The sequence below is a fragment of the Siniperca chuatsi genome, linkage group LG19 (genome assembly GCF_020085105.1).
Source record: "Siniperca chuatsi isolate FFG_IHB_CAS linkage group LG19, ASM2008510v1, whole genome shotgun sequence".
NCBI classification, from domain to species: Eukaryota; Metazoa; Chordata; class Actinopteri; order Centrarchiformes; family Sinipercidae; genus Siniperca; species Siniperca chuatsi.
Window position 1 is genome coordinate 10,613,820 of NC_058060.1, and position 21,341 is coordinate 10,635,160.

The window sequence follows — 21,341 nt, forward strand, 5'->3', positions numbered from 1 at the left end:
GCTGATTGTGGCAACAGACAGAGCTGGTAAGGCTCCTTCTGCTGGATCAGCTGAGGAATCTCTTGTGGTTTTGTCAACATGCAACCAAACAAATGAGTGCCCATCAGAAATAAGATCTGAAAAAAGGGGGAAGATTTGTGCACTTTTTGCAGTACACGGCTGTAAAAAGTGTATCGTGTTCATGTCAAATCATAAAGAAGGTGAGTAGAAACATTATATGTCTAAGCCGTCTATTTTATACTCACATTTGATTTTTAGGATACATAGAACTACAGTAAAAGTTTAATCGATGCCCTTACTGACATTGAAATATGAAAAAAAAAATTGGGGACTTAGTGATCAAGCACTTTAGACAAATGACCAACTTCCTCTGTAAACTTAAAGTTCTCAGCATTGTCTCAGCGCTTTGTACATGACATCCTCAGTTTACCCTCCACCACTTCTCTTTTACACACTTAAATTCATCAACCACACCCTGATAAGCCTTGTGCTTTTAACACTTATATTTCAGTGCATTTGCAGCAGCATCTTCAGCATCAAAACATCATCAAGTACTGTGGGAAACTAGACAGTGACAAGTCAACTAGACGCCACAGGGTGTACATGTGATGTGTCTTGCAATGAATGTGGTGTTCTCTGGAAGGACTTGCACCTCACTGCTGACTGCGTTGTAATGTGTGTAATGTCTGCCACTGTCAGTTCATGTACAGATAATTCAACAGCTGAATTGGATTCAGGAATTAAACCTTATGCACTGAATGTATACCACAAATATAAAACCAAATGCTTTCAAGGGGAAAGTAGGAAACATGTTGCAGGCTACTTTCCTTGCCCTGCATACTCACAAGCTTTTCACATGATGAAATAACTACTTACTTATAACAGATCAGTTAACAACTAACCCCGCAAAAGGAGCCAATCAAAAGGCAAATAGCAAACTGCTTCACAAAAAGCCTCAGTTACTTTTTTATTACATAACGGAAAACAGACCATGATAAAAACCTTAAACACCTTATTTCTTTTTCTCTTTCTACATACAAAGAAAACATAGTTGAGGCAAAGACAAAGAATTACAATAATGATCTCATACAAATTAATGATGAAGCTACAGTATATTATATTTGTGCTATCTTCCATAAAATAAAACATCCGTCCTGTTTGCACTCCATCCTTTGTTCATCTTACCAATCTTCTGCAAAGTAAAACCATTTAATATTAAAGAATTAGAGGAATAAGAAACAGAGAAATATTCCATTTATGGTGAACATGACATCATCCCTCTGTTGACACCGTCTGCTTCTACTGCGTCCTGTGGAAATGAAACAACACAGAGAGAGAGGTGTTGGTGCTCTGCAGTGAGTTTAATGCAGCTGAAAGAGAAATGCCAGCAGCACCTTGAGCTTGAGCTCTCCTTACTGACATTTGGCTCCATTTCATTCTGATCTACTGTCACTGCTGTTTATGGAGGCATGGATATCTAAACACCATTGTCTCTAAAGGATTTCTTCTGTATGATTGTTGAACATCAACCTTCAAAGACGCCTACAAACAAACCTTTGCTCCTTCATGATAGCAGCTTTTCTCCCTTTTTTCTTCCAAGACAATTTCTTGTTGAAAGAATAATGCGCCTGTCCTCGTCTAGCAGCTTACCTTCACTGGTTTGTTGTAGCATCTTGATCCAAACCACCTGAAAGAAAAGGAGATGGAATGAATAAACATGAATAAAAGTTCAACATGAACTTTAAACATTTCAAAGAGACCAATAAGTCTTCAGCTCATATCGAACAGGTTGTCTCACCACTCAAAGATGACGATTGTACTGTAGAGCACTACGATTCCCAGGATCTTCACTGTAACGTAGACAACAACCCCAAACTCTGGATTGTCTGTAACAAGACAGCACGGTCACCTTCTCCTTAATGGAAAATGTTATGGCTCTAAAATATCCTAAACTATAATTCCTTCTGTTAACCTCAAATGTAAACTGATTTATTTATTATTTGTATGGTATCATTTCACACAAATCCAATAAAAAGTACTTTACAGGGTACTAAAACAAACAAACAAAGCAATACAGCAGCAGAAAAGAAGAAAAACAGAATAATAGCAAATTCAGTTCAGTTCTACATTTACCTGCATTATTCAAATGAATCTGTGATGACGTCTGATTCCCGAGATCATTTGTGGCCACACAGTAATAAACTCCTCCATCTGTTGCATTAAAGCTGTAAACCTGTCCTTCAGATACAGTCATGGGTCCATCTGTGCTCTTCTTGAACCAGGTGAAGCAGCTGACAGGAGGCTTGGCTCTGCTGGAGCAGGTCAGGTTCACCCAGCTACCTGCTGACACCAAACCTGATGGACTGATGGACCCTGAGGTGTCTTTAGGAGCATCTGAGGAAAATGTGACATTCACTTCATTCATTAAAATCAGCTGACGTCCCATGAATCATCATGTGCTGACAACAACAAACTCTGCTTGTCTTACATGAAACACTGAGAGTCTTTCTCTCCTCTGCTGTCTTGACATCTTCTCCTTCATTCACAGGATATCTGGCAGAACAGGTGATGTTGTCTCCATCATGTTGGTCTGACAGAGTGATGGTGGCCTGGATTTTAGTTGTAAAGGTTCCATCTGTGTTTTCCTCTGTGTAGCTGTGAGAGTCTTGTTGGAGGCTCCAGGTGAGTTTAGGAGGGGAGTGTGGACAGGGAGTGAAAGCTGAGCAGGTTATAGTGACAGACTCCTTCTCCTTCAGATCACCTGAGATCTCAATTCTGGGGCTCGGAGGAGAATCTGTGGTTTAGAAACAGACTCAGAATCAGCTTTATTGGCCAAGTAATATACTGTATATAGTTTGTTTTGTTTTTAGGTCAAAACTGCACCTAATTGTCTTGTTTTTTCTTAACTATAACATTGTAGATGATAAAAATCAAACCAAACTCTCTTACCTTTAACATTTATTTGAAGAGGATCACAAACAGCTGTTGACCTGAATGCACTGTTCTGAATTCTGAAGTAGAATGTGTCTGCATAATTTGGGTTTAAACTGGAAACCAGAGTGGTGCAGCTGTTGTGACTCAGGTTTCCAGTAATATTCATTGGATAGGTGTTTTCGAAATTCACATCGCTTGGAAATAAGTTGTCACTCTGTTTAATCAACACTGCAAAGTTTCTGATGCCATCAAAAAAAATAAAAATCTGGTTCAGCTCTAAAGTTATATGGGATTTGCAAACAAGATCCACTCAGTGCTTCCATCTTCTGTGGTGCAGTAATGAAGAAGTTTGACACTTTAGGACAAACAGCCAAAGCACCTGTAAAACCAGACTCATGATTAACATAATGTGGAACAAATTTCTATGAATAGAAAGACAAAATATACTTCAGCAGCAGCATGCTGCATGTCGTTTTTCATGTGCTGCTAACAAGTCCAGTATAAATCTTCAAGATGTAAAATTAGTTGCACTCTGCACTGATCTCTGACTGTTTTTTTTTAGAAAGACACCCACACACGGACATACGCATAGACACTTTCATTGGTGACGGTTTGCCCTGCCACTACACTTTAGCCACGCCCCCTTTCATGACTCACAAACTTTTTGTCGTAGACTCCTGTGGGAGGCATCATTGCACTCAGCAGAGAGTAGCTTTTACTTCTTCACTTTCTTTGGCCAGATATCCAGTACAGAAGGAATTTCACATTCAAACACAGAAGTACACAGTATTTTGCATCACCACACTAACTGCAACCAGTAGCTCTGTATCTCATTCTGTTGGTCCATCAGTTCGTTGGTCCACAAAACAAAGCTGTGCTCATCCGATAGCAAGCACAACTTTCTACCTATGATCGTGTGTATGAAAATGCATGCACACTTGGATGCATTAATATACATGGTCGCAACTACTTATTTAAAACAATGGGATACACAATACAAAACTGAGATTACTTTTGACAATGTCTTGTCAAGATTAATTCAAAAATACTCTCATACTAAATGCCCTGCACGTCACTGTAAATGTGTGTGCAGAAATGCTTCTGGTGTAATTTAGACTATTGTTCTCGATTTAGAGCTTTGGGACTTGTATTGACACATATCTGCCATGTAAATATCACATAACAACAGCTGCGTGAGGTCAGCATGCACATATTAACATGTTGATAACTGACATGAAAAAGCTGCACGATGTGGCGGTTTTTGAGTTTCCCTTCATTGAACTGTAGGCAGCAAACACAACATTTTCATGTCCAGGCTCCAGTGTCTTTGTCTACATCGACTGGCATAAAAAAAAGATATAAATAAAAAGAAAGGTCCACTTAATATGAATTCTACACAAATTTAATCCGTGTCTTTACACAAACAAAACAGTACTCATTTTTTCTTCACTTGAGCGTAGAGATCCTCTGGGCCGTCAGCAGTCTGCGTTAAGCTGTTTGCTGGCTGGGACACTTTGACCTGTGCATACAGCGTATCCTGCTGCTGTCCACTGTCCTGCGCTGAGTCAGAGGACGGAGCAGGTCTCCGCTTGGAGAAGTCGATCTCTCCATAATGGATGTCTTCTTCCTCTTCTGTTTTTCTTGCTGGCTCTTTAACAGCCAGCTCTTCACCTGCTTGACTCTGCAAAAACATGAAATGTTGTGAGTAGCTGGATATGGACCTTGATCCATTACTGGACACAGCGACAAAACATCTTTTATTGTGTCACAAAAGACCTTAAAAATGAAATGTCTACTCGTGTGTCAGTCTCATAGATTGTCCATTTAGTGTTCAGTCCAAGTGCTTTCATATATCTTACAGTACACAGTCACTGTGAACAGATGCAAAACATTTAGAGTGCAGTGCTGTGCGTGCTTCGTATTTTCCTACCTGACTCTGTTGAGTTGAATGCGTCGACTTTAACCGCCTCCAAGACATGAGAGTGCTGTAAAATAAACCATCAATGAGAAATCTGGATCAGTACGTAGATTGAATGTAGAAAAATTGCTCTTTGAGACGGCGATGCAGAGATGTAAAAACCGACAGATCACGCAATCATCTGTGCCTTCACCTTGAATGTGGCTGTAGCTGAAACTTAAGTCCCAGAAACTGAGTCACATTAGCTGCTTTCATTTGTGATACTTACCAAACACAGACAACCAGGCAGATGAGTACGATGATCCCAATGATTCCTCCAAGAACTGTCCCCCATTGTAGCGATCCATCAGGTGGTTCTGCTCATAGAAACACACCAAATATAAGTGACGACTTAAAGAAGACAAAACTGATGTAACCACTGCAGAAGTTCCACTTTTCAAAGATCAAAGTAAGTGGATTCAGTCCAGCTCAGTATTTACCTTTAATAGTAAGATGAATCTCTGATGACGTCTGATTCCCAAGATCATTTGTGGCCACACAGTAACAAACTCCTCCATCTGTTGCATTAAAGCTGTAAACCTGTCCTTCAGATACAGTCATGGATCCATCTGTGCTCTTCTTGAACCAGGTGAAGCGGCTGACGGGAGGCTTGGCTCTGCTGGAGCAGGTCAGGTTCACCCAGCTACCTGCTGACACCAAACCTGATGGACTGATGGACCCTGAGGTGTCTTTAGGAGCATCTGAGGAAAATGTGACATTCACTTTATTCATTAAAATCAGGTGACGTCCCATGAATCATCATGTGCTGACAGGATCCAACAACAAACTCTGCTTGTCTTACATGAAACACTGAGAGTCTTTCTCTCCTCTGCTGTCTTGACATCTTTTCCTTCATTCACAGGATATCTGGCAGAACAGGTGATGTTGTCTCCATCATGTTGGTCTGACAGAGTGATGGTGGCCTGGATTTTAGTTGTAAAGGTTCCATTTGTGTTTTCCTCTGTGTAGCTGTGAGAGTCTTGTTGGAGGCTCCAGGTGAGTTTAGGAGGGGAGTGTGGACAGGGAGTGAGAGCTGAGCAGGTTATAGTGACAGACTCCTTCTCCTTCAGATCACCTGAGATCTCAATTCTGGGGCTCGGAGGAGAATCTGTGGTTTAGAAACAGACTCAGAATCAGCTTTATTGGCCAAGTAATATACTGTATATAGTTTGTTTTGTTTTTAGGTCAAAACTTTTTCTTAACTATAACATTGTAGATGATAAAAATCAAACCAAACTCTCTTACCTGTAACATTTATTTGAAGAGGATCACAAACAGCTGTTGCCCTGAATGCACTGTTCTGAATTCTGAAGTAGAATGTGTCTGCATAATTTGGGTTTAAACTGGAAACCAGAGTGGTGCAGCTGTTGTGACTCAGGTTTCCAGTAATATTCATTGGATAGGTGCTTTCGAAATTCACATCGCTTGGATATAAGTTGTCACTCTGTTTAATCCACACTGCAAAGTTTCTGATGCCATCAAATTTTTTTTCTGGTTCAGCTCTAAAGTTACATGGGATTTGCAAACAAGATCCACTCAGTGCTTCCATCTTCTGTGGTGCAGTAATGAAGAGGTTTGCCTTTTGAGGACAAACAGCCAAAGCACCTGTAAAACCAGACTCATGATTAACACAATGTGGAACAAATCTCTATGAATAGAAAGACAAAATATACTTCAGGTACTAATAAAATTAGCTGCACTCTGCACTGATCTCTGACTCTAAATGAAGTTCAAACTGCAAATAATTCAAGTAATGTGTCCAAATAATGAACAAACAGCTCACCTGAAAGAAAGAGGACATGGAGTAATGTGTTGCATGTTGCAGTATTCACAGACAGGACTGCCATGTAACCCATCGCCTACATTTGCAAACACAATAATGCAGTTACTTTACAAACATGTTTTTTTGAGCTGTTACAAAGAATGTAAGTAAATCTGCACTTAAAATGAACACATTCACACCAGAAACTTGCACTTTACAACCAGGATTCACTTTGTTGTAAGTAGCGATCAATTAACATCTTCAGTACTGCAGTTTGAAACACAATATTTAAAGTAAATTCTGAATAATATCACACTAGTGAAATGCTGCTGAAGCAACTTCTTAGGGCTTAGTTCTGCTAAACAAAAGCCATCAAATAAAATATTAGCTCATGTATTTTTGTGGAGTTCATGAAGAGTAAGAAAATAATATGATTGTTTTGGCTAAAAAGTCAAATCAGTAAAACATCTTTTCTTACCAGTCAAGCCCACATCAGAAAGAGAGCAGCAATGAGATCCTGAGTTGAGTGATTTAAAATAGGAAATACTTCACTTCATGAATTTCAGCTGAAGTGCATCACATCAAATAACCAACTTCCCTATTTATCTGTTGTTATTTAAAACCAAGTCGGCTTCCCGTGTTTCGAGCCTACAGAGTAGTGTAAGTCCAGTTGGTTTTGTTGTGCAACTGCTAAATATAATCTGGCCTGAGTGACTACTTGTAAATATTAGAGAAATACAACAAATTCTCACATTTACTTCTCATAAATGAGTGTTTCAAATCACATGACTCACTGCAAGCTTAGTCTTCTTTGCAATATGATGAAAATATTAACTTTCAAACAATAAAGGAGCATACTGCAGAAAAAAACATCTGTCGTAGTGCTGCCCTCCAGGCTGAAAGAAACATTTTATATTAAAACTTTGATTAAAATGTAATTCACAGAATGTAATTCACAGATGTCAATGTAAAAACCCTTCATTGCTTTTATTCCTTAAACACACCTTGAAAACTCCTCAAATTCTCATTAAAGTACTCTGAGATGTATTTTTTGCGTTTAAAAAAATCAAGTTTGTTCATGTACAATACACAGCTAATTATTTCACACAACCTCCCATTGGTGCAGCTTCCTCCCACATCGCCTGGAGCCCTATGTTCAGTATATTTGCTCTTCCTAAATTTTTAATATCAAGCGTCTGCTTCTTCTTTGCCGATTGTTTAATCTGTGGTAACAAGAACAGCAAATGAGTTCAGCATTCAGAAAAAAAGGAGAATATTTCACTGAAATCATAATAAATCAGCCTGCTAAACACCTCAGCTCACTTATTAGTGTTATAAAAAAACAGAGAGACTCAGACATGGGGTACCACACATGAGGTTAAATCAATAAATGGCCAACTAGTCTAATCAATGATTAAAGAACCATTGGTTCACTCTAACATGTACAGTGAACCTCATCCTGCCATTTCAGGAAAGCTATTTAAAAAGCTTGTGCGGTTAACCAAAACCATCATCTCTGCCTCTATGCGACCAACAGTGCCGCCTAGTGGTCAAATGTTGTGTAACAGGTTGCTCTCACTGTACAACACTGCAACAACAACCCATGTCATGTCCAACTTCATGAGTCCGGCCAAGGTGTCTTTCAGCAAGAAGCTGAACGCTGTATGTGCTTCTGTTGCATTCATTATTAGCACAGGACTTAAAGCAAAATGCAAACAGGAAACTCCAAAAGCAATGCAGATGAATCCAACATGCAGCACACAGTGCTGAAGAGAGCCTGCTGATGGTTCACATGAAGTAGCTGAACTGTCTCTCATATGAAGATAAATTAATACATACACCACACACTACTTCATTTAGGCTAATGTTTATTATAGTTCAGTATCGTTTGGCATAAATCCTCCTTAACTCAACTAATCTGCTTCATGGATGGGATTCGTTCAGTTTTGATTGACTAGTGACGAAACAACCCCATCAACTGTCATCAGATTGTGATTCAAATAAATCCTGAATGACTTTTTCCCAACTGAGCCCCGCCCACTTCAAACCAGTGAGAACCAACATAGAGAAAAAATAAACAGAGAAATCTCTCATGTGAAATAACAAAAACTGTTCAAACTTTTGCAGAAAATAGTGTTTTCTTGTACGACCTCATCACTCACACTGTAGAAAGAAAATGATTGAGAAAATAAGTTTTCAGGGCCTTTAAGGGATCCTTATAAAATGTTTCTGTTTGTGTTATGTTTCTGTTTAAAAGAAATATCAGCCCATATATCAGTAACAGCAAATACGGATATTGGATTCATTTCAAACTAATTCTTTAGAATACGAAGCCTATTTGTGAATCATACCTCAAGTGCCTTGTAGCTGATGCAACCCTTCTGTCTGAGCAGTTCCTCAGAATACTTTTTGTAAATCTAAAAGAGTAAGTTAGAAACAGTCATAGTTACAGTTAAATCTGGAAATAGCACAGTTGCACCGTCCCTTAATGTATTAGATGCTCCTCATTAAACAGGCTTAACTGCCCACAGTGCAGTGGGAGACTAAAATGGCAGAGTTTGTCATTTATTTCTGGATTTCCTCTGTTGCTGACAACAGCCTCCCACAACAAAATATGAAGAAAGATAGATGTGCACCTTGACTACTTTTCAGATAACTGGTTTGGATTGCATTATGACACTACTTCAAACACAGTCATAATAATGAGACTGTTTGTACCATAGGTGTGATAGTGTGCAGGGTGCAAAACCAGTGTGTTAATAGCAGAGTAAGTGGTCATTTAATACCAGATCATAAAAAAGACACCATTCTCCTTCTTTATTACATGTAAAAGGAACATATTGTGGATACAGATGAAAAAGCCACACAAGCCTCAAGTTCAAATTGTAAATGATTCAAGTTATGAATACTAAACACTAATGATAATTCACAGACAGGGCTGCCATGATACCCAACTACATAATACAGTTACTTAGTTTTTTCAACATATTAGTTATTAGTTGTTTTAAAAAAAAACTCCCCATCTTAAAATTCACACCTGGATATTGCACTCTACTGTACTGTAGGTTTCCTCTGTTCCATGTAGTGACACATCAACATCTGCAGTGCTGCACTTTAAAATTATATTTATTGTAAAATCAACAAAGTGCCACAGAAGTGAATTTGCGATATTTCAACCTAATGATTACTTATTAAATTCCAGTTGGTTAATATTGTAAATCAGATAGATAGCTTATGACCTTCAGACAGAAAGTTGCCAAAATACAACCAGTTTCTCAGTTACTGATCGTATCTTGTGAGACAGGAAGAGAAGGGAGGGAACATAAAGTCAACCAAATGAGATAATGCAAATATGTCCTGGTTTTACTGCCTGTTTTATTTGTCATCATCTTCTTTATAGAATAAGAAATGTCACAATTTGTTTGTAGAGTATTTCGTGCTACTATCGTTCCTCCTGAGCTTGCTATGAAAAACATTTGTCAGAGGTCAAGTAACTATTCCTCTTACTTTATTTTTTAATTTCTTGTGATTTAATGGTATGATTTTGGTCATGTTGAAAAAAATATAATAAGTAAAATGTCAAAAAAATGCTGTTTTTTTTTTATTAAAATGCAAAAAATAAAAAGCTTCACATGCAGAAACAGTTACTGTACTTCATCTTCAGTTTAGTTGTAATTAAAACACAAATCCAGTTATGATAAACAGATATGATGCATGTTACGTGAGCAAATCAGCATTGTGTGGTGAAAAGGAATTTTGAGGTCTATAAAAAATGTCACACACACAAATATATTGCAAGAAACTGCAGGCAGTAAAGAAAACATTTCCTTGTAATAAGAAGAATAAAATAATATTTTTAATATATTATGTTTAATAAGAAATACGTCCATATATTAATTTTTTCTTCACTTGAGCGTAGAGATCCTCTGGGCCGTCAGCAGTCTGCGTTAAGCTGTTTGCTGGCTGGGACACTTTGACCTGTGCATACAGCGTATCCTGCTGCTGTCCACTGTCCTGCGCTGAGTCAGAGGACGGAGCAGGTCTCAGCTTGGAGAAGTCGATCTCTCCATAATGGATGTCTTCTTTTTCTGTTGCTCTGGCTGCTTCTTCAGCTGTTAGGCTCTGTGAAAAATGCACCAAACGAGAAATGCTGTGAAGAGCAGAAGGTGAGCCTCCTTCAGTTTAGTTTATATTTTCTCATTTTGTCCCTCACTCAGCTCCCACTGCTATAATAAAGTGATAATCGTCAGAATAATCAGCTTTTATTGAACACAGCAATGGAATAATCTTATGTACTTGTAGATACATTAGTTAATGTGAGTTTGCAAACAGGATGTTTCATAACATTTCCTGTGTTTCTCCACATTTACTCACTAATGAGTAACCTGTTCAGTCCAGTCTAGAGCTTATGAGTGCAGTCAGTATGAATGGTTAGAAACATATTCATAACACACAATTCTGTAGCGTACATTGAAGTATTTTCCAACCTGTGTCTGTTGTGAAGTTGGATGTTTTGACTTTAACCACCTGGAAGACATAAGAGGATTGTCAGCTTAATTGTTTTGTGTACTAGTAATAATAATGATTTATATCATTATTATTACTATTACACAAATACACAACATTTTGTGCATTTAACAAGTTTAAATTCATCAGTTACAAAGTGATTTAAATGCAATTTAAGAATAATCAATAAAATACATAAAAAGACAACAATTAATAATACAATAACAATAAATACATAAAAGCAAGACCTTTCACAGCTTAGAGGATTTGAATGCAAACCCTTAATCCCCCTCAATCTTTCTCCCATTGTTTGAGATCATGACAATGTTCCTGCTTGTAAAACACACATTTGGTGATTTAAAAAACAACAACATTTAAAATCTAAAACCCAGAGTTTGCCACAGCAATGACACTAAATTAGCTTGAATTGTTCAGTCATTCTGGATCTAGTGAGAAGTCGGGCTGTGAAATTTTGTACTAACTGACTTCTAGACAGTTCTAATGGATCAGACAGGTACACATTGTGCTACGGTAGTCAATGCGAGATGTGACAGATGCATAAGGATAATTATAAGGATAATTAAATCATAGATATTTTATGTAACTGAAAGAAACAGGATTGTGTAACTGCAGTGGTATGCTTTGTTAGATTTAGTTCACCATAAAAGACAATGCCTGGTTTCTGCAGTGCAAAAGGTTTCTTACATTGATTTGTTAACATTTGGTTCCAAAATATTTATTGACATCCAATCATTAATGAGTCAACTCGCTTGATATTGAGAGACTCAAGAAAAAAGAATTGTGTCATAAAAATGAATATCTGTGTTCTGTAAGTGTGTATTGTGACCTTGTGGCTGCATGTAGACAACAGTAATGGCCCAAGTATAGAACCATGAGAAACTCCACAAATGCACCTTTGACTTGTGTGTTGAAGATATGAATTTAAAACAGATCCTGAGATTTCAACCCATTGTTGAAGACATTGAGTCAAAATAGAAAAGTCAGCAGTATCAAAATGTAGACCTGAGCTAGAAACTAATACTAAGGAAAAACCAATGTAATTAACAAGCTAATCACACATTAAAAATAAGAAGAAAATATGTACAGAAATACAATTGTTTTGGGTGGATAAATCTGGATATGAAATTGATTTGAGATACTTACCAAACGGCAACAACCACACAGATTAGTACAATGATCCCAATGATCCCTCCAGCAACTGCCCCCCATGGCGAAGAGCTATCAGGCTGTTTTGCTCCTACAGAAACAAAAACATTATAAGTGGCTAAGTCAAGTTAATCTGAATCATGGCTGTCACCCAGCTTTCATGTGATGCTCAGCTTTACTTTATACAGTAGTTTGCAAACGTTTTGCACCAGTTGCAAAAATGCTGTCTGTCACTTCTGTTTGCAGACATGGTGTGGAATTAGTTTTACACTGAACAATAATATAAGAAAAAGTGAAAATCAGTGTCAACAGAGATTGTGATAAGGAAATTCTGTTCCTAATTTTACACTTTTGTCTCACTTTCGCTCCTTTTTTCTTCTGTTGCTGAAATTCTCTCCTTTCCTCTCTTCTCATTGTCAATTTTCATTCATACATTTCTTCATTTCTACTTTCCCATACTGTGAAGGCTCCTCTCGTTCACAAATCTCTGTCCTATCTCCAAATTTCTTGGCCCTACATTTTATGCAGATGCTAAGTTTTCATGTACTATCGACATCACTTTTCTCTCTAAATATTGTTTTTAACTTCCCCCTCAATCTCTCCTTACTGAATTTAAACACATTATTGGCAACTCTGCATATATTTACATTGATGTATTTTATCCAACATTAACTGCTCCTATTTCACCACTGGGTGCAGTACAGTTCCATGTTTACCTTCAATAGTCAGATGGATCTCTGATGATGTTTGTTTACCGAGATCATTTGTGGCCACACAGTAATAAACTCCTCCATCTGTTGCATTAAAGCTGTAAACCTGTCCTTCAGATACAGTCATGGGTCCATCTGTACTCTTCTTGAACCAGGCGAAGCGGCTGACGGGAGGCTTGGCTCTGCTGGAGCAGGTCAGGTTCACCCAGCTACCTGCTGACACCAAACCTGATGGACTGATGGACCCTGAGGTGTCCTTAGGAGCATCTGAGGAAAATGTGACATTCACTTTATTCATTAAAATCAGCTGATGTCCCATGAATCATCATGTGCTGACAGGATCCAACAACAAACTCTGCTTGTCTTACATGAAACACTGAGAGTCTTTCTCTCCTCTGCTGTCTTGACATCTTTTCCTTCATTCACAGGATATCTGGCAGAACAGGTGATGTTGTCTCCATCATGTTGGTCTGACAGAGTGATGGTGGCCTGGATTTTAGTTGTAAAGGTTCCATCTGTGTTTTCCTCTGTGTAGCTGTGAGAGTCTTGTTGGAGGCTCCAGGTGAGTTTAGGAGGGGAGTGTGGACAGGGAGTGAAAGCTGAGCAGGTTATAGTGACAGACTCCTTCTCCTTCAGATCACCTGAGATCTCAATTCTGGGGCTCGGAGGAGAATCTGTGGTTTCAAATCAAACACAGATTTTATGCTGAAAAACTCTGTAAATAATACAGTCACTAAACAGATGTACGGTAGACCAGTATGGGCTTTTGAAGGCAGATGTTTTTGTATATAAATTGCTTCAATGTCCCCAAATTTGTTTTAGTTTTTTTTACAAAATGTGTGTTTCATTAAAGCCCCTGAAAACTTTGCTCTAAATCTTTAATATTTCTCTAGAACATGAAATAACAAGAACTAAATAAGCAGCAATCAAAGTTGAAAATATAGGGGGAAAATCCTTAAATATTATTTATTAGGAGTTTAACAGTCAAAAAGTCAGCTAACCTGCTTCATCAGGACTGTGTGGGTGTGGTTTGATTAGATTTGACAGACAACTTAAGCAAAAAAAACACCAACTGTCGTCACATTTTGGTGCAAATGTTGCAAAATCCTGATTCGTACATGACAACACCTTTTCCCAACTGCGCTCCGCCCACTTCATAAGGGAAAGAACAGACAAAAACCAAAATACAGAGCTGTCTTAAGTCAAATAAACAAAACTCTTCTAGCTTTGGTAGAAAAACGTGTTTATGTAGGACTCCGTCCAGATTTAACCCTAAAACATACATAATTACTAAATTACTGTAATGCAAATTCAGTCAGCTTCATAAATGTGGAAAAACCTCATCATGGGGCATTAGAGTCTGTTCCAAATTCAGGTGTATGTTTAAAAATGTATGTAGATTTTCTTCACACATACACTTACCGCGTGTTTTTGCTGACTTCTGCACTGTAAAAGTCACATTATATCAGCAGTCATCGACACACGTGTGTAACACAAATGATAGAACAAGTGATAAACGTGCTTTCCTCCTAAATGCTTTCTGCTGCATGAAAAGCTTCATTTTATTTCATTTAACACACTTTACATGCATCCAATGGAAACACCAGTTAATCAATAAAAATGAATTACATAGTCTCAATATCTTTTTTGCTATCTTAAGAACAAAAGAAAGACAAGTGCCATGAATCACTTCAACATGAGATAAATCATTAAAGAAGATGTTTTCACTTTTGTGTTACGCTCACTTTAACAAAGAAACACAGAGCAGAAAAAAACATCACATACAAATATTATTCACCCAAGTCTGGGGTCATCTTTAAAGAAAGTAGTGCCATGTAGTATTTACCGGCTTGGAGAAAATGTTACACGTTATTGTAAGTGGCACACTAAGACTGAGAAATGAATACAGAAAAGACAAAACAGTATGTTGTTCCATTTATAGTGAACATGACATCTTCCTCCTCTCCTTGTGACTCATGATGACATGTTGCTGTTGACATAGTCTGCTTCTACTGTGTTCTGTGGAAATGAAACAAGAGAAAGTGGTGTTAGTACTCTGCCGTGAATTTGCTGCAGCTCACTGGTGGTCTCAGGGGTGCCCCGATGTTCGAAGAAAAAAACAAATGCCGCAAAAGAGCCCTCTTGGATATCCCCATTGGTAGATAAAACATGATAAAGTGACCTCTACGGTGGCCCAATGTGCAAGAAAACTTGATGCAGTGCCCTCTAGGGTGCCTGTTACATGCCGTTTGTGCAGCACTTAGTCACTTGTGTTACAGTTGTGTTAAGTGTCACAGAGCTTTACAACCTCCACATTATAGAACAGCAGGTGGAGCAATCAACCACCAAAATTAGACCCTCAAAGAACAAGTTAAAATTCACACACACACACACACACACACAAAATCAGGATGAAATCACAAACCTGCCTGACTACTAAGTCTCACACATGACCATTAGATGATGGTCGCCATATGATAATATGTCAGTGTTGTGTTTACAGCTTGTTGGGCTGCCCCCAAAAGGCTGAAAATCAATGAATGCAGGTTTAAAGCTGGTTTGCCTTAATTGCTATTTTAAAATTGTGGAATGTAGTTTTATGTTGTTTTTAATCGCTGATTTTGTTTTATGGGTATTTAATTCTGATCTTCTCTAATCAGCAATCAGTATGTTTATGGATGAATGAAGTGAACCTTCAACCATTTTACAAAGGTGTTTGCAAAAAATTGCCTATTCACACACCAGCAGATACAGAGTAACATTCGTATTCGTTTGGAGTCATGTTTCTGGCCATCTGGCGTATGTAAGTCCAATATCCACTGTTCTTTTAGCTGCTAAATGCTCTATATGTTCGCCAGCGGCTAACCTCACCAGTCTGCAATGTCAAGTGTCATAAATTGCTTTTTTGTTCCTTTCATTCCCTCAACGTACCTTCCTTTCAAAATCAATAGTGAACTTTCCTGAATTACTGCATTCAGCTCTGATTTATCAAGAAAAAGAGAGATCAGGTTACTCTAATGTGCTGCATTGCATTGTGGTCTGGTGTCACTGCTGATGGTGCAGACACGGGCCTTTAAACATTATTGCCTTTGAAGGATTATTCCTGTACAAACAAATAAACCCTTGCAAAGTGATTCTTAAGAGCTGAATGAGGAGCTATTTTATTTTCCTTCCACCTGACACTTGCAGACAGTTAAGTTGATCGATAACGATACACAGCAACTCTCCTCGTCTAGTAGCTTACCTTCGCTGGTTTGGTGGAGCGTCTTGATCTAAACCAGCTGGAAGAAAAAGATGATGTAATTAAGGCTTTTTTTGTGTTCATGCTGAAATGGTGCTGATCTTTCTCATACAGCCAAACCACATTAAAAAAGGAACAAATTATCATATAAGAAAAGTTTGTCTCACCACTCAAAGATGACCAACGTACTGACAAGCGTTAGGATTCCCAGGGTCTTCACTATAACTTGGACACCAACCAGTTCAGACTGTTGATCACCTGTAACACAACAGCATGGCCACCTTCTAAAATGTTTTTACTCTAAAACATCTGAAAAGATAAATCCACCATGGCGTCTTTGGGAGAGTCTGGATAATTTGGCATATGAAGAGATTTTGGATTGATCAAAAAACATTTGTAGTGAGAGAACGAAGAATATTTCCTGGTAAAATAAGACCCTTTGAGGTGAATCAATAACCAAGGAAACCATAATTTATAAATTTCAGTGCTCTCTCGAAAGATGGGTCATTTAAAAAAATGTTTTCTCTGCAACTTCAACACTGGATCTAGTACAGTTCCATGTTTACCTTCAATAATCAGATGGATCTCTGATGATGTTTGTTTACCGAGATCATTTGTGGCCACACAGTAATAAACTCCTCCATCTGTTGCATTAAAGCTGTAAACCTGTCCTTCAGATACAGTCATGGGTCCATCTGTGCTCTTCTTGAACCAGGTGAAGCGGCTGACGGGAGGCTTGGCTCTGCTGGAGCAGGTCAGGTTCACCCAGCTACCTGCTGACACCAAACCTGATGGACTGATGGACCCTGAGGTGTCTTTAGGAGCATCTGAGGAAAATGTGACATTCACTTTATTCATTAAAATCAGCTGACGTCACATGAATCATCATGTGCTGACAAGATCCAACAACAAACTCTGCTTGTCTTACATGAAACACTGAGAGTCTTTCTCTCCTCTGCTGTCTTGACATCTTCTTCATTCACAGGATATCGGGCAGAACAGGTGATGTTGTCTCCATCATGTTGGTCTGACAGAGTGATGGTGGCCTGGATTTTAGTTGTAAAGGTTCCATCTGTGTTTTCCTCTGTGTAGCTGTGAGAGTCTTGTTGGAGGCTCCAGGTGAGTTTAGGAGGGGAGTGTGGACAGGGAGTGAAAGCTGAGCAGGTTATAGTGACAGACTCCTTCTCCTTCAGATCACCTGAGATCTCAATTCTGGGGCTCAGAGGAGAATCTGTGGTTTCAAATCAAACACAGATTTTATGCTGAAAAACTCAGTAAATAATACAGTCACTAAACAGATGTACTGTAGACCAGTATGGGTTTTTGAAGGCAGATGTTTTTGTATATAAACTGCTTCAATGTCCCCAAATTTGTTTTAGTTTTTTTACTGTAGTAACAAAATGTGTGTTTCATTAAAGCCCCTGAAAACTTTGCTCTAAATCTTTAATATATCTCTAGAACATGAAATAACAAGAACTAAATTAGCAGCAATCAAAGTTGAAAATATAGGGGGAAAATCCTTAAATATTATTTATTAGGAGTCTAACAGTCAAAAAGTCAGCTACCCTGCTTCATTAGGACTGTGTGGGTGTGGTTTGATCAGATTTGACAGACAACTTAAGCAAAAAAAAAACAAAACACCAACTGTCGTCACATTTAGTTGCAAATGTTGCTAAATCCTGATTCATACATTACATCACCTTTTCCAAACTGCGCTCCGCCCACTTCAAAACAAGGGAAAGAACAGACAAAAACCAAAATACAGAGATGTCTTAAGTCAAATAAACAAAACTCTTCTAGCTTTGGTAGAAAAACATGTTTATGTAGGATTCCGTACAGATTTAACCCTAAAACATACATAATTACTAAATTACTGTAATGCAAATTCAGTCAGCTTCATAAATGTGGAAAAACCTCATCATGGGGCATTAGAGTCTGTTCCAAATTCAGGTGTATGTTTATGAATGTATGTAGATTTTCTCCTTCACTGATGATAAATGTGAAGGAGCGACAGAAGATCACCACGAGACTCCCCTTTTTTCGAGTCTGTTCACATGCATGGTTTTTAATAGTAAATATTAAAATATAATATGTAATACAACATTTTGAATGTCCAGACTGATCACAGGCTGGTTTCTGTAACATTTGGCCAACACTGATATTGTAGATCGTCCTGCAGTAGATGTTTAGTTTCACGGTGGAGGTAAGGGTCATGGTGCTTGCTGGTTGAGCTGCAACAATAACATTATAAACTGACCAATAAAAACAAAACTCTTACCTTTAACTGTTATTTGAAGAGGATCACAAGAAGCTGTTGCCCTGAATGGCCCGTTCTCAATTCTGAAGAAGTATGTGTCTGTATAACTTGTGAGTAAATTGGAAAATAAAGTGGTGCAGTTTTTCTGACTCAGGTTTCCAGTAATATTCATTGGATAGATGTTAGCTGTCCTACTACTGTTGAAAATCACATTGTTTGGATTGATGCTAAATCTGTAGTCACTTTTAATCCACACTCTGGAGGTTTCTCTTCTGCTGTCAAACTTTTGTTGTGATCCAGCACTAAAGTTACATGGGATTTGCAAACAAGATCCACTCAGTGCTTCCATCTTCTGTGGTGCAGTAATGAAGAGGCCTGGCTTTTGAGGACACTCAGCCAAAACTCCTGTAAAACCAGACTCATTATTAACAAAATGTGGGAAAACGTTTATGATAAACAAAGCAGCAGTATATGTTGCATGCTGGTGTTTTTTCCCTGTCCTTTTAACAATGTCAGTATAAAACATTTCACTTTGCAGTCAGGACATGAACAGTTGGAAAAAGGAAGTGTATCTGCGCTGGCCTTTCTGCTTTGTTTCTAAATGAAGTCCAAACTGTAAATGATGAACGTCTCCAAATAAAAGTGACTGAACAAACAGCTCACCTGAAAGAAAGAAGACACTCAGTAACATGTTGGCTGTCACCATATTCACAGACAGGACTGCAATGACACTCATCACCTGGATTTGAAAACAAAAGTTACTTTTCAAGATTTTAATCAAAGCATCTTTTAAACAAAGCATTCATGTTCTTTTAAAGCAACTTCAAATTCACACATTCAAACCAGGAACTTGCCGTGTACAACCAGATGTTACTGTTATACGTAGCGATTAATAATATCTGCAGAGTTGCACAGAAAACAGTTTCAATATAAAATCAAAATGATCCAGCCTGAGTCTGTGATATTATAGTTCAAATATAATGTTGCTGAAGCAACAACAAATAAAATCCATCATGTCTTTTTCAGTGGAGTTCATGAAAAGCAGCAAAATAAAAAGGTCTCTGGGATCAAAAGTTCAAACATTAAAAGCAGCAATATTTTACCTTTACCAAACGAGCCTGCAGTTAAAATGGAGAAACTATTCGTTTTAAAATCAGGCGATTTGTGAATTTCAGCAGAACTGCAACAGACCCAGTAACTGACTTCCCTGCTAAGCCGTTGTAATGTGAAAGCACACAAACTTGCTGTTTCAAGCTGCATATCACACAACTAAAAAACTGCAGAAATACAAGAAGTCTTGACACTTCCTTCTCACACCCTGTCAGTGAGGAAGTCAGCTTTTGTTGCATCTTAAACTCATCAGGGCGAAAATGACTTCATTGATTTTGAGCATTTTTGAGCATTATTTATTCGAGTTTACACACTAATGTGGTGTTGTATTAATTGTAAGCATATTTATACATACAGTATATGACAATAGTGACAATAGAAACAAAATGAACGTAATGTAGTGTAAGGAGGACAGTTCCAGGGGATAAAGACTTAGATGATTGTGGCAACAGACAGAGCCTGTAAGGCTCCTTCTGCTGGATCAGCTGAGGAATCTCTTGTGGTTTTGTCAACATGCAACCAAACAAAAGAGTGCACATCAGAAATAAGATCTGAAAAAAGGGGGAAGATTTGTGCACTTTTTGCAGCACACGGCTGTAAAAAGTGGATCGTGTTCATGTCAAAACATAAAGAAGGTGAGTAGAAACATTATATGTCTAAGTCGTCTATTTTACACGGACATTTGATTTTTAGGATACATAGAACTACAGTAAAAGTTTAATCGATGCCCTTACTGACATTGAAATATGAACTAAAACTAAATTGGGGACTTAACGATGAAGTACTTTTGCCAAATGACCAACTTCCTCTGTAAACTTAAAGTTCTCAGCATTGTCTCAGCGCTTTGTACATGACATCCTCAGTTTACCCTCCACCCTGATAAGTCTTGTGCTTTTAACACTTATATTTCAGTGCATTTGCAGCAGCATCTTCAGCATCAAAACATCATCAAGTACTGTGGGAAACTAGACAGTGACAAGTCAACTAGACGCCACAGGGTGTACATGTGATGTGTCTTGCAATGAATGTGGTGTTCTCTGGAAGGACTTGCACCTCACTGCTGACTGCGTTGTAATGTGTGTAATGTCTGCCACTGTCAGTTCATGTACAGATAATTCAACAGCTGAATTGGATTCAGGAATTAAACCTTATGCACTGAATGTATACCACAAATATAAAACCAAATGCTTTCAAGGGGAAAGTAGGAAACATGTTGCAGGCTACTTTCCTTGCCCTGCATACTCACAAGCTTTTCACATGATGAAATAACTACTTACTTATAACAGATCAGTTAACAACTAACCCCGCAAAAGGAGCCAATCAAAAGGCAAATAGCAAACTGCTTCACAAAAAGCCTCAGTTACTTTTTTATTACATAACGGAAAACAGACCATGATAAAAACCTTAAAAACACATTAAAACACCTTATTTCACTTTATATTTCTACATACAAAGAAAACACAGTTGAGGCAAAGAAAAAGAATTACAATAATGATCTCATACAAACTAATGATGAAGCTACAGTATATTATATTTGTGCTATCTTCCATAAAATAAAACATCCGTCCTGTTTGCACTCCATCCTTTGTTCATCTTACCAATCTTCTGCAAAGTAAAACCATTTAATATTAAAGAATTAGAGGAATAAGAAACAGAGAAATATTCCATTTATGGTGAACATGACATCATCCCTCTGT

At 38.0% G+C, this 21,341-nt stretch overlaps 2 protein-coding genes across 3 annotated transcripts in view; both read right to left on the reverse strand.

The window, feature by feature from the left end:
* Positions 1–954: 954 nt before the first annotated feature.
* On the reverse strand, positions 955–7,238 carry LOC122866820 (vascular cell adhesion protein 1-like). 2 transcript variants are annotated; one of them, XM_044176975.1, is made up of 10 exons: positions 7,132–7,199; positions 6,675–6,750; positions 6,137–6,496; positions 5,694–5,999; positions 5,328–5,592; positions 2,489–2,796; positions 2,134–2,394; positions 1,799–1,886; positions 1,651–1,687; positions 955–1,309 (listed from the first exon to the last, which is right to left on the reverse strand). In XM_044176975.1, the coding sequence occupies exons 2-10, from the start codon at positions 6,745–6,747 to the stop codon at positions 1,256–1,258; spliced, it is 1,752 nt and encodes a 583-aa protein (XP_044032910.1). In that variant the 5' UTR covers positions 6,748–6,750; positions 7,132–7,199; the 3' UTR covers positions 955–1,255. The 2 variants fall into 2 exon arrangements, with proteins under 2 accessions (XP_044032910.1, XP_044032909.1); XM_044176974.1 differs by lacking the exons at positions 955–1,309; positions 1,651–1,687; positions 1,799–1,886; positions 2,134–2,394; positions 2,489–2,796 and adding exons at positions 3,618–4,615; positions 4,865–4,919; positions 5,121–5,208 and having other exon boundaries at positions 5,332–5,613; positions 7,132–7,238.
* Positions 7,239–10,508: 3,270 nt separating this feature from the next.
* LOC122867078 overlaps positions 10,509–21,341 on the reverse strand; it is a 31,276-nt gene continuing 20,443 nt past the window's right edge. Inside the window, exons 9-20 of the mRNA XM_044177446.1 lie at positions 19,198–19,273; positions 18,556–18,939; positions 17,206–17,508; positions 16,844–17,125; positions 16,445–16,535; positions 16,281–16,317; positions 15,028–15,055; positions 13,405–13,710; positions 13,043–13,303; positions 12,324–12,417; positions 11,123–11,180; positions 10,509–10,775 (exon numbers count right to left, since the gene is read on the reverse strand). Of these exons, the coding sequence (XP_044033381.1) occupies positions 10,524–10,775; positions 11,123–11,180; positions 12,324–12,417; positions 13,043–13,303; positions 13,405–13,710; positions 15,028–15,055; positions 16,281–16,317; positions 16,445–16,535; positions 16,844–17,125; positions 17,206–17,508; positions 18,556–18,939; positions 19,198–19,273 (2,172 nt within the window). The 3' untranslated portion in view covers positions 10,509–10,523. The remainder of the gene's footprint in view (positions 10,776–11,122; positions 11,181–12,323; positions 12,418–13,042; positions 13,304–13,404; positions 13,711–15,027; positions 15,056–16,280; positions 16,318–16,444; positions 16,536–16,843; positions 17,126–17,205; positions 17,509–18,555; positions 18,940–19,197; positions 19,274–21,341) is intronic.

What these genes read in the sequence shown, in the direction of transcription:
- LOC122866820 (XM_044176975.1), bottom strand. Translation starts at nt 6,747, where the DNA reads ATGGGTTACATGGCAGTCCTGTCTGTGAATACTGCAACATGCAACACA. An exon ending in TCTTCAAATAAATGTTACAG is followed by an intron (nt 6,000 to 6,136) that starts GTAAGAGAGTTT and finishes TCTAAACCACAG; the next exon opens with ATTCTCCTCCGAGCCCCAGA. An exon ending in AAAGACTCTCAGTGTTTCAT is followed by an intron (nt 5,593 to 5,693) that starts GTAAGACAAGCA and finishes CATTTTCCTCAG; the next exon opens with ATGCTCCTAAAGACACCTCA.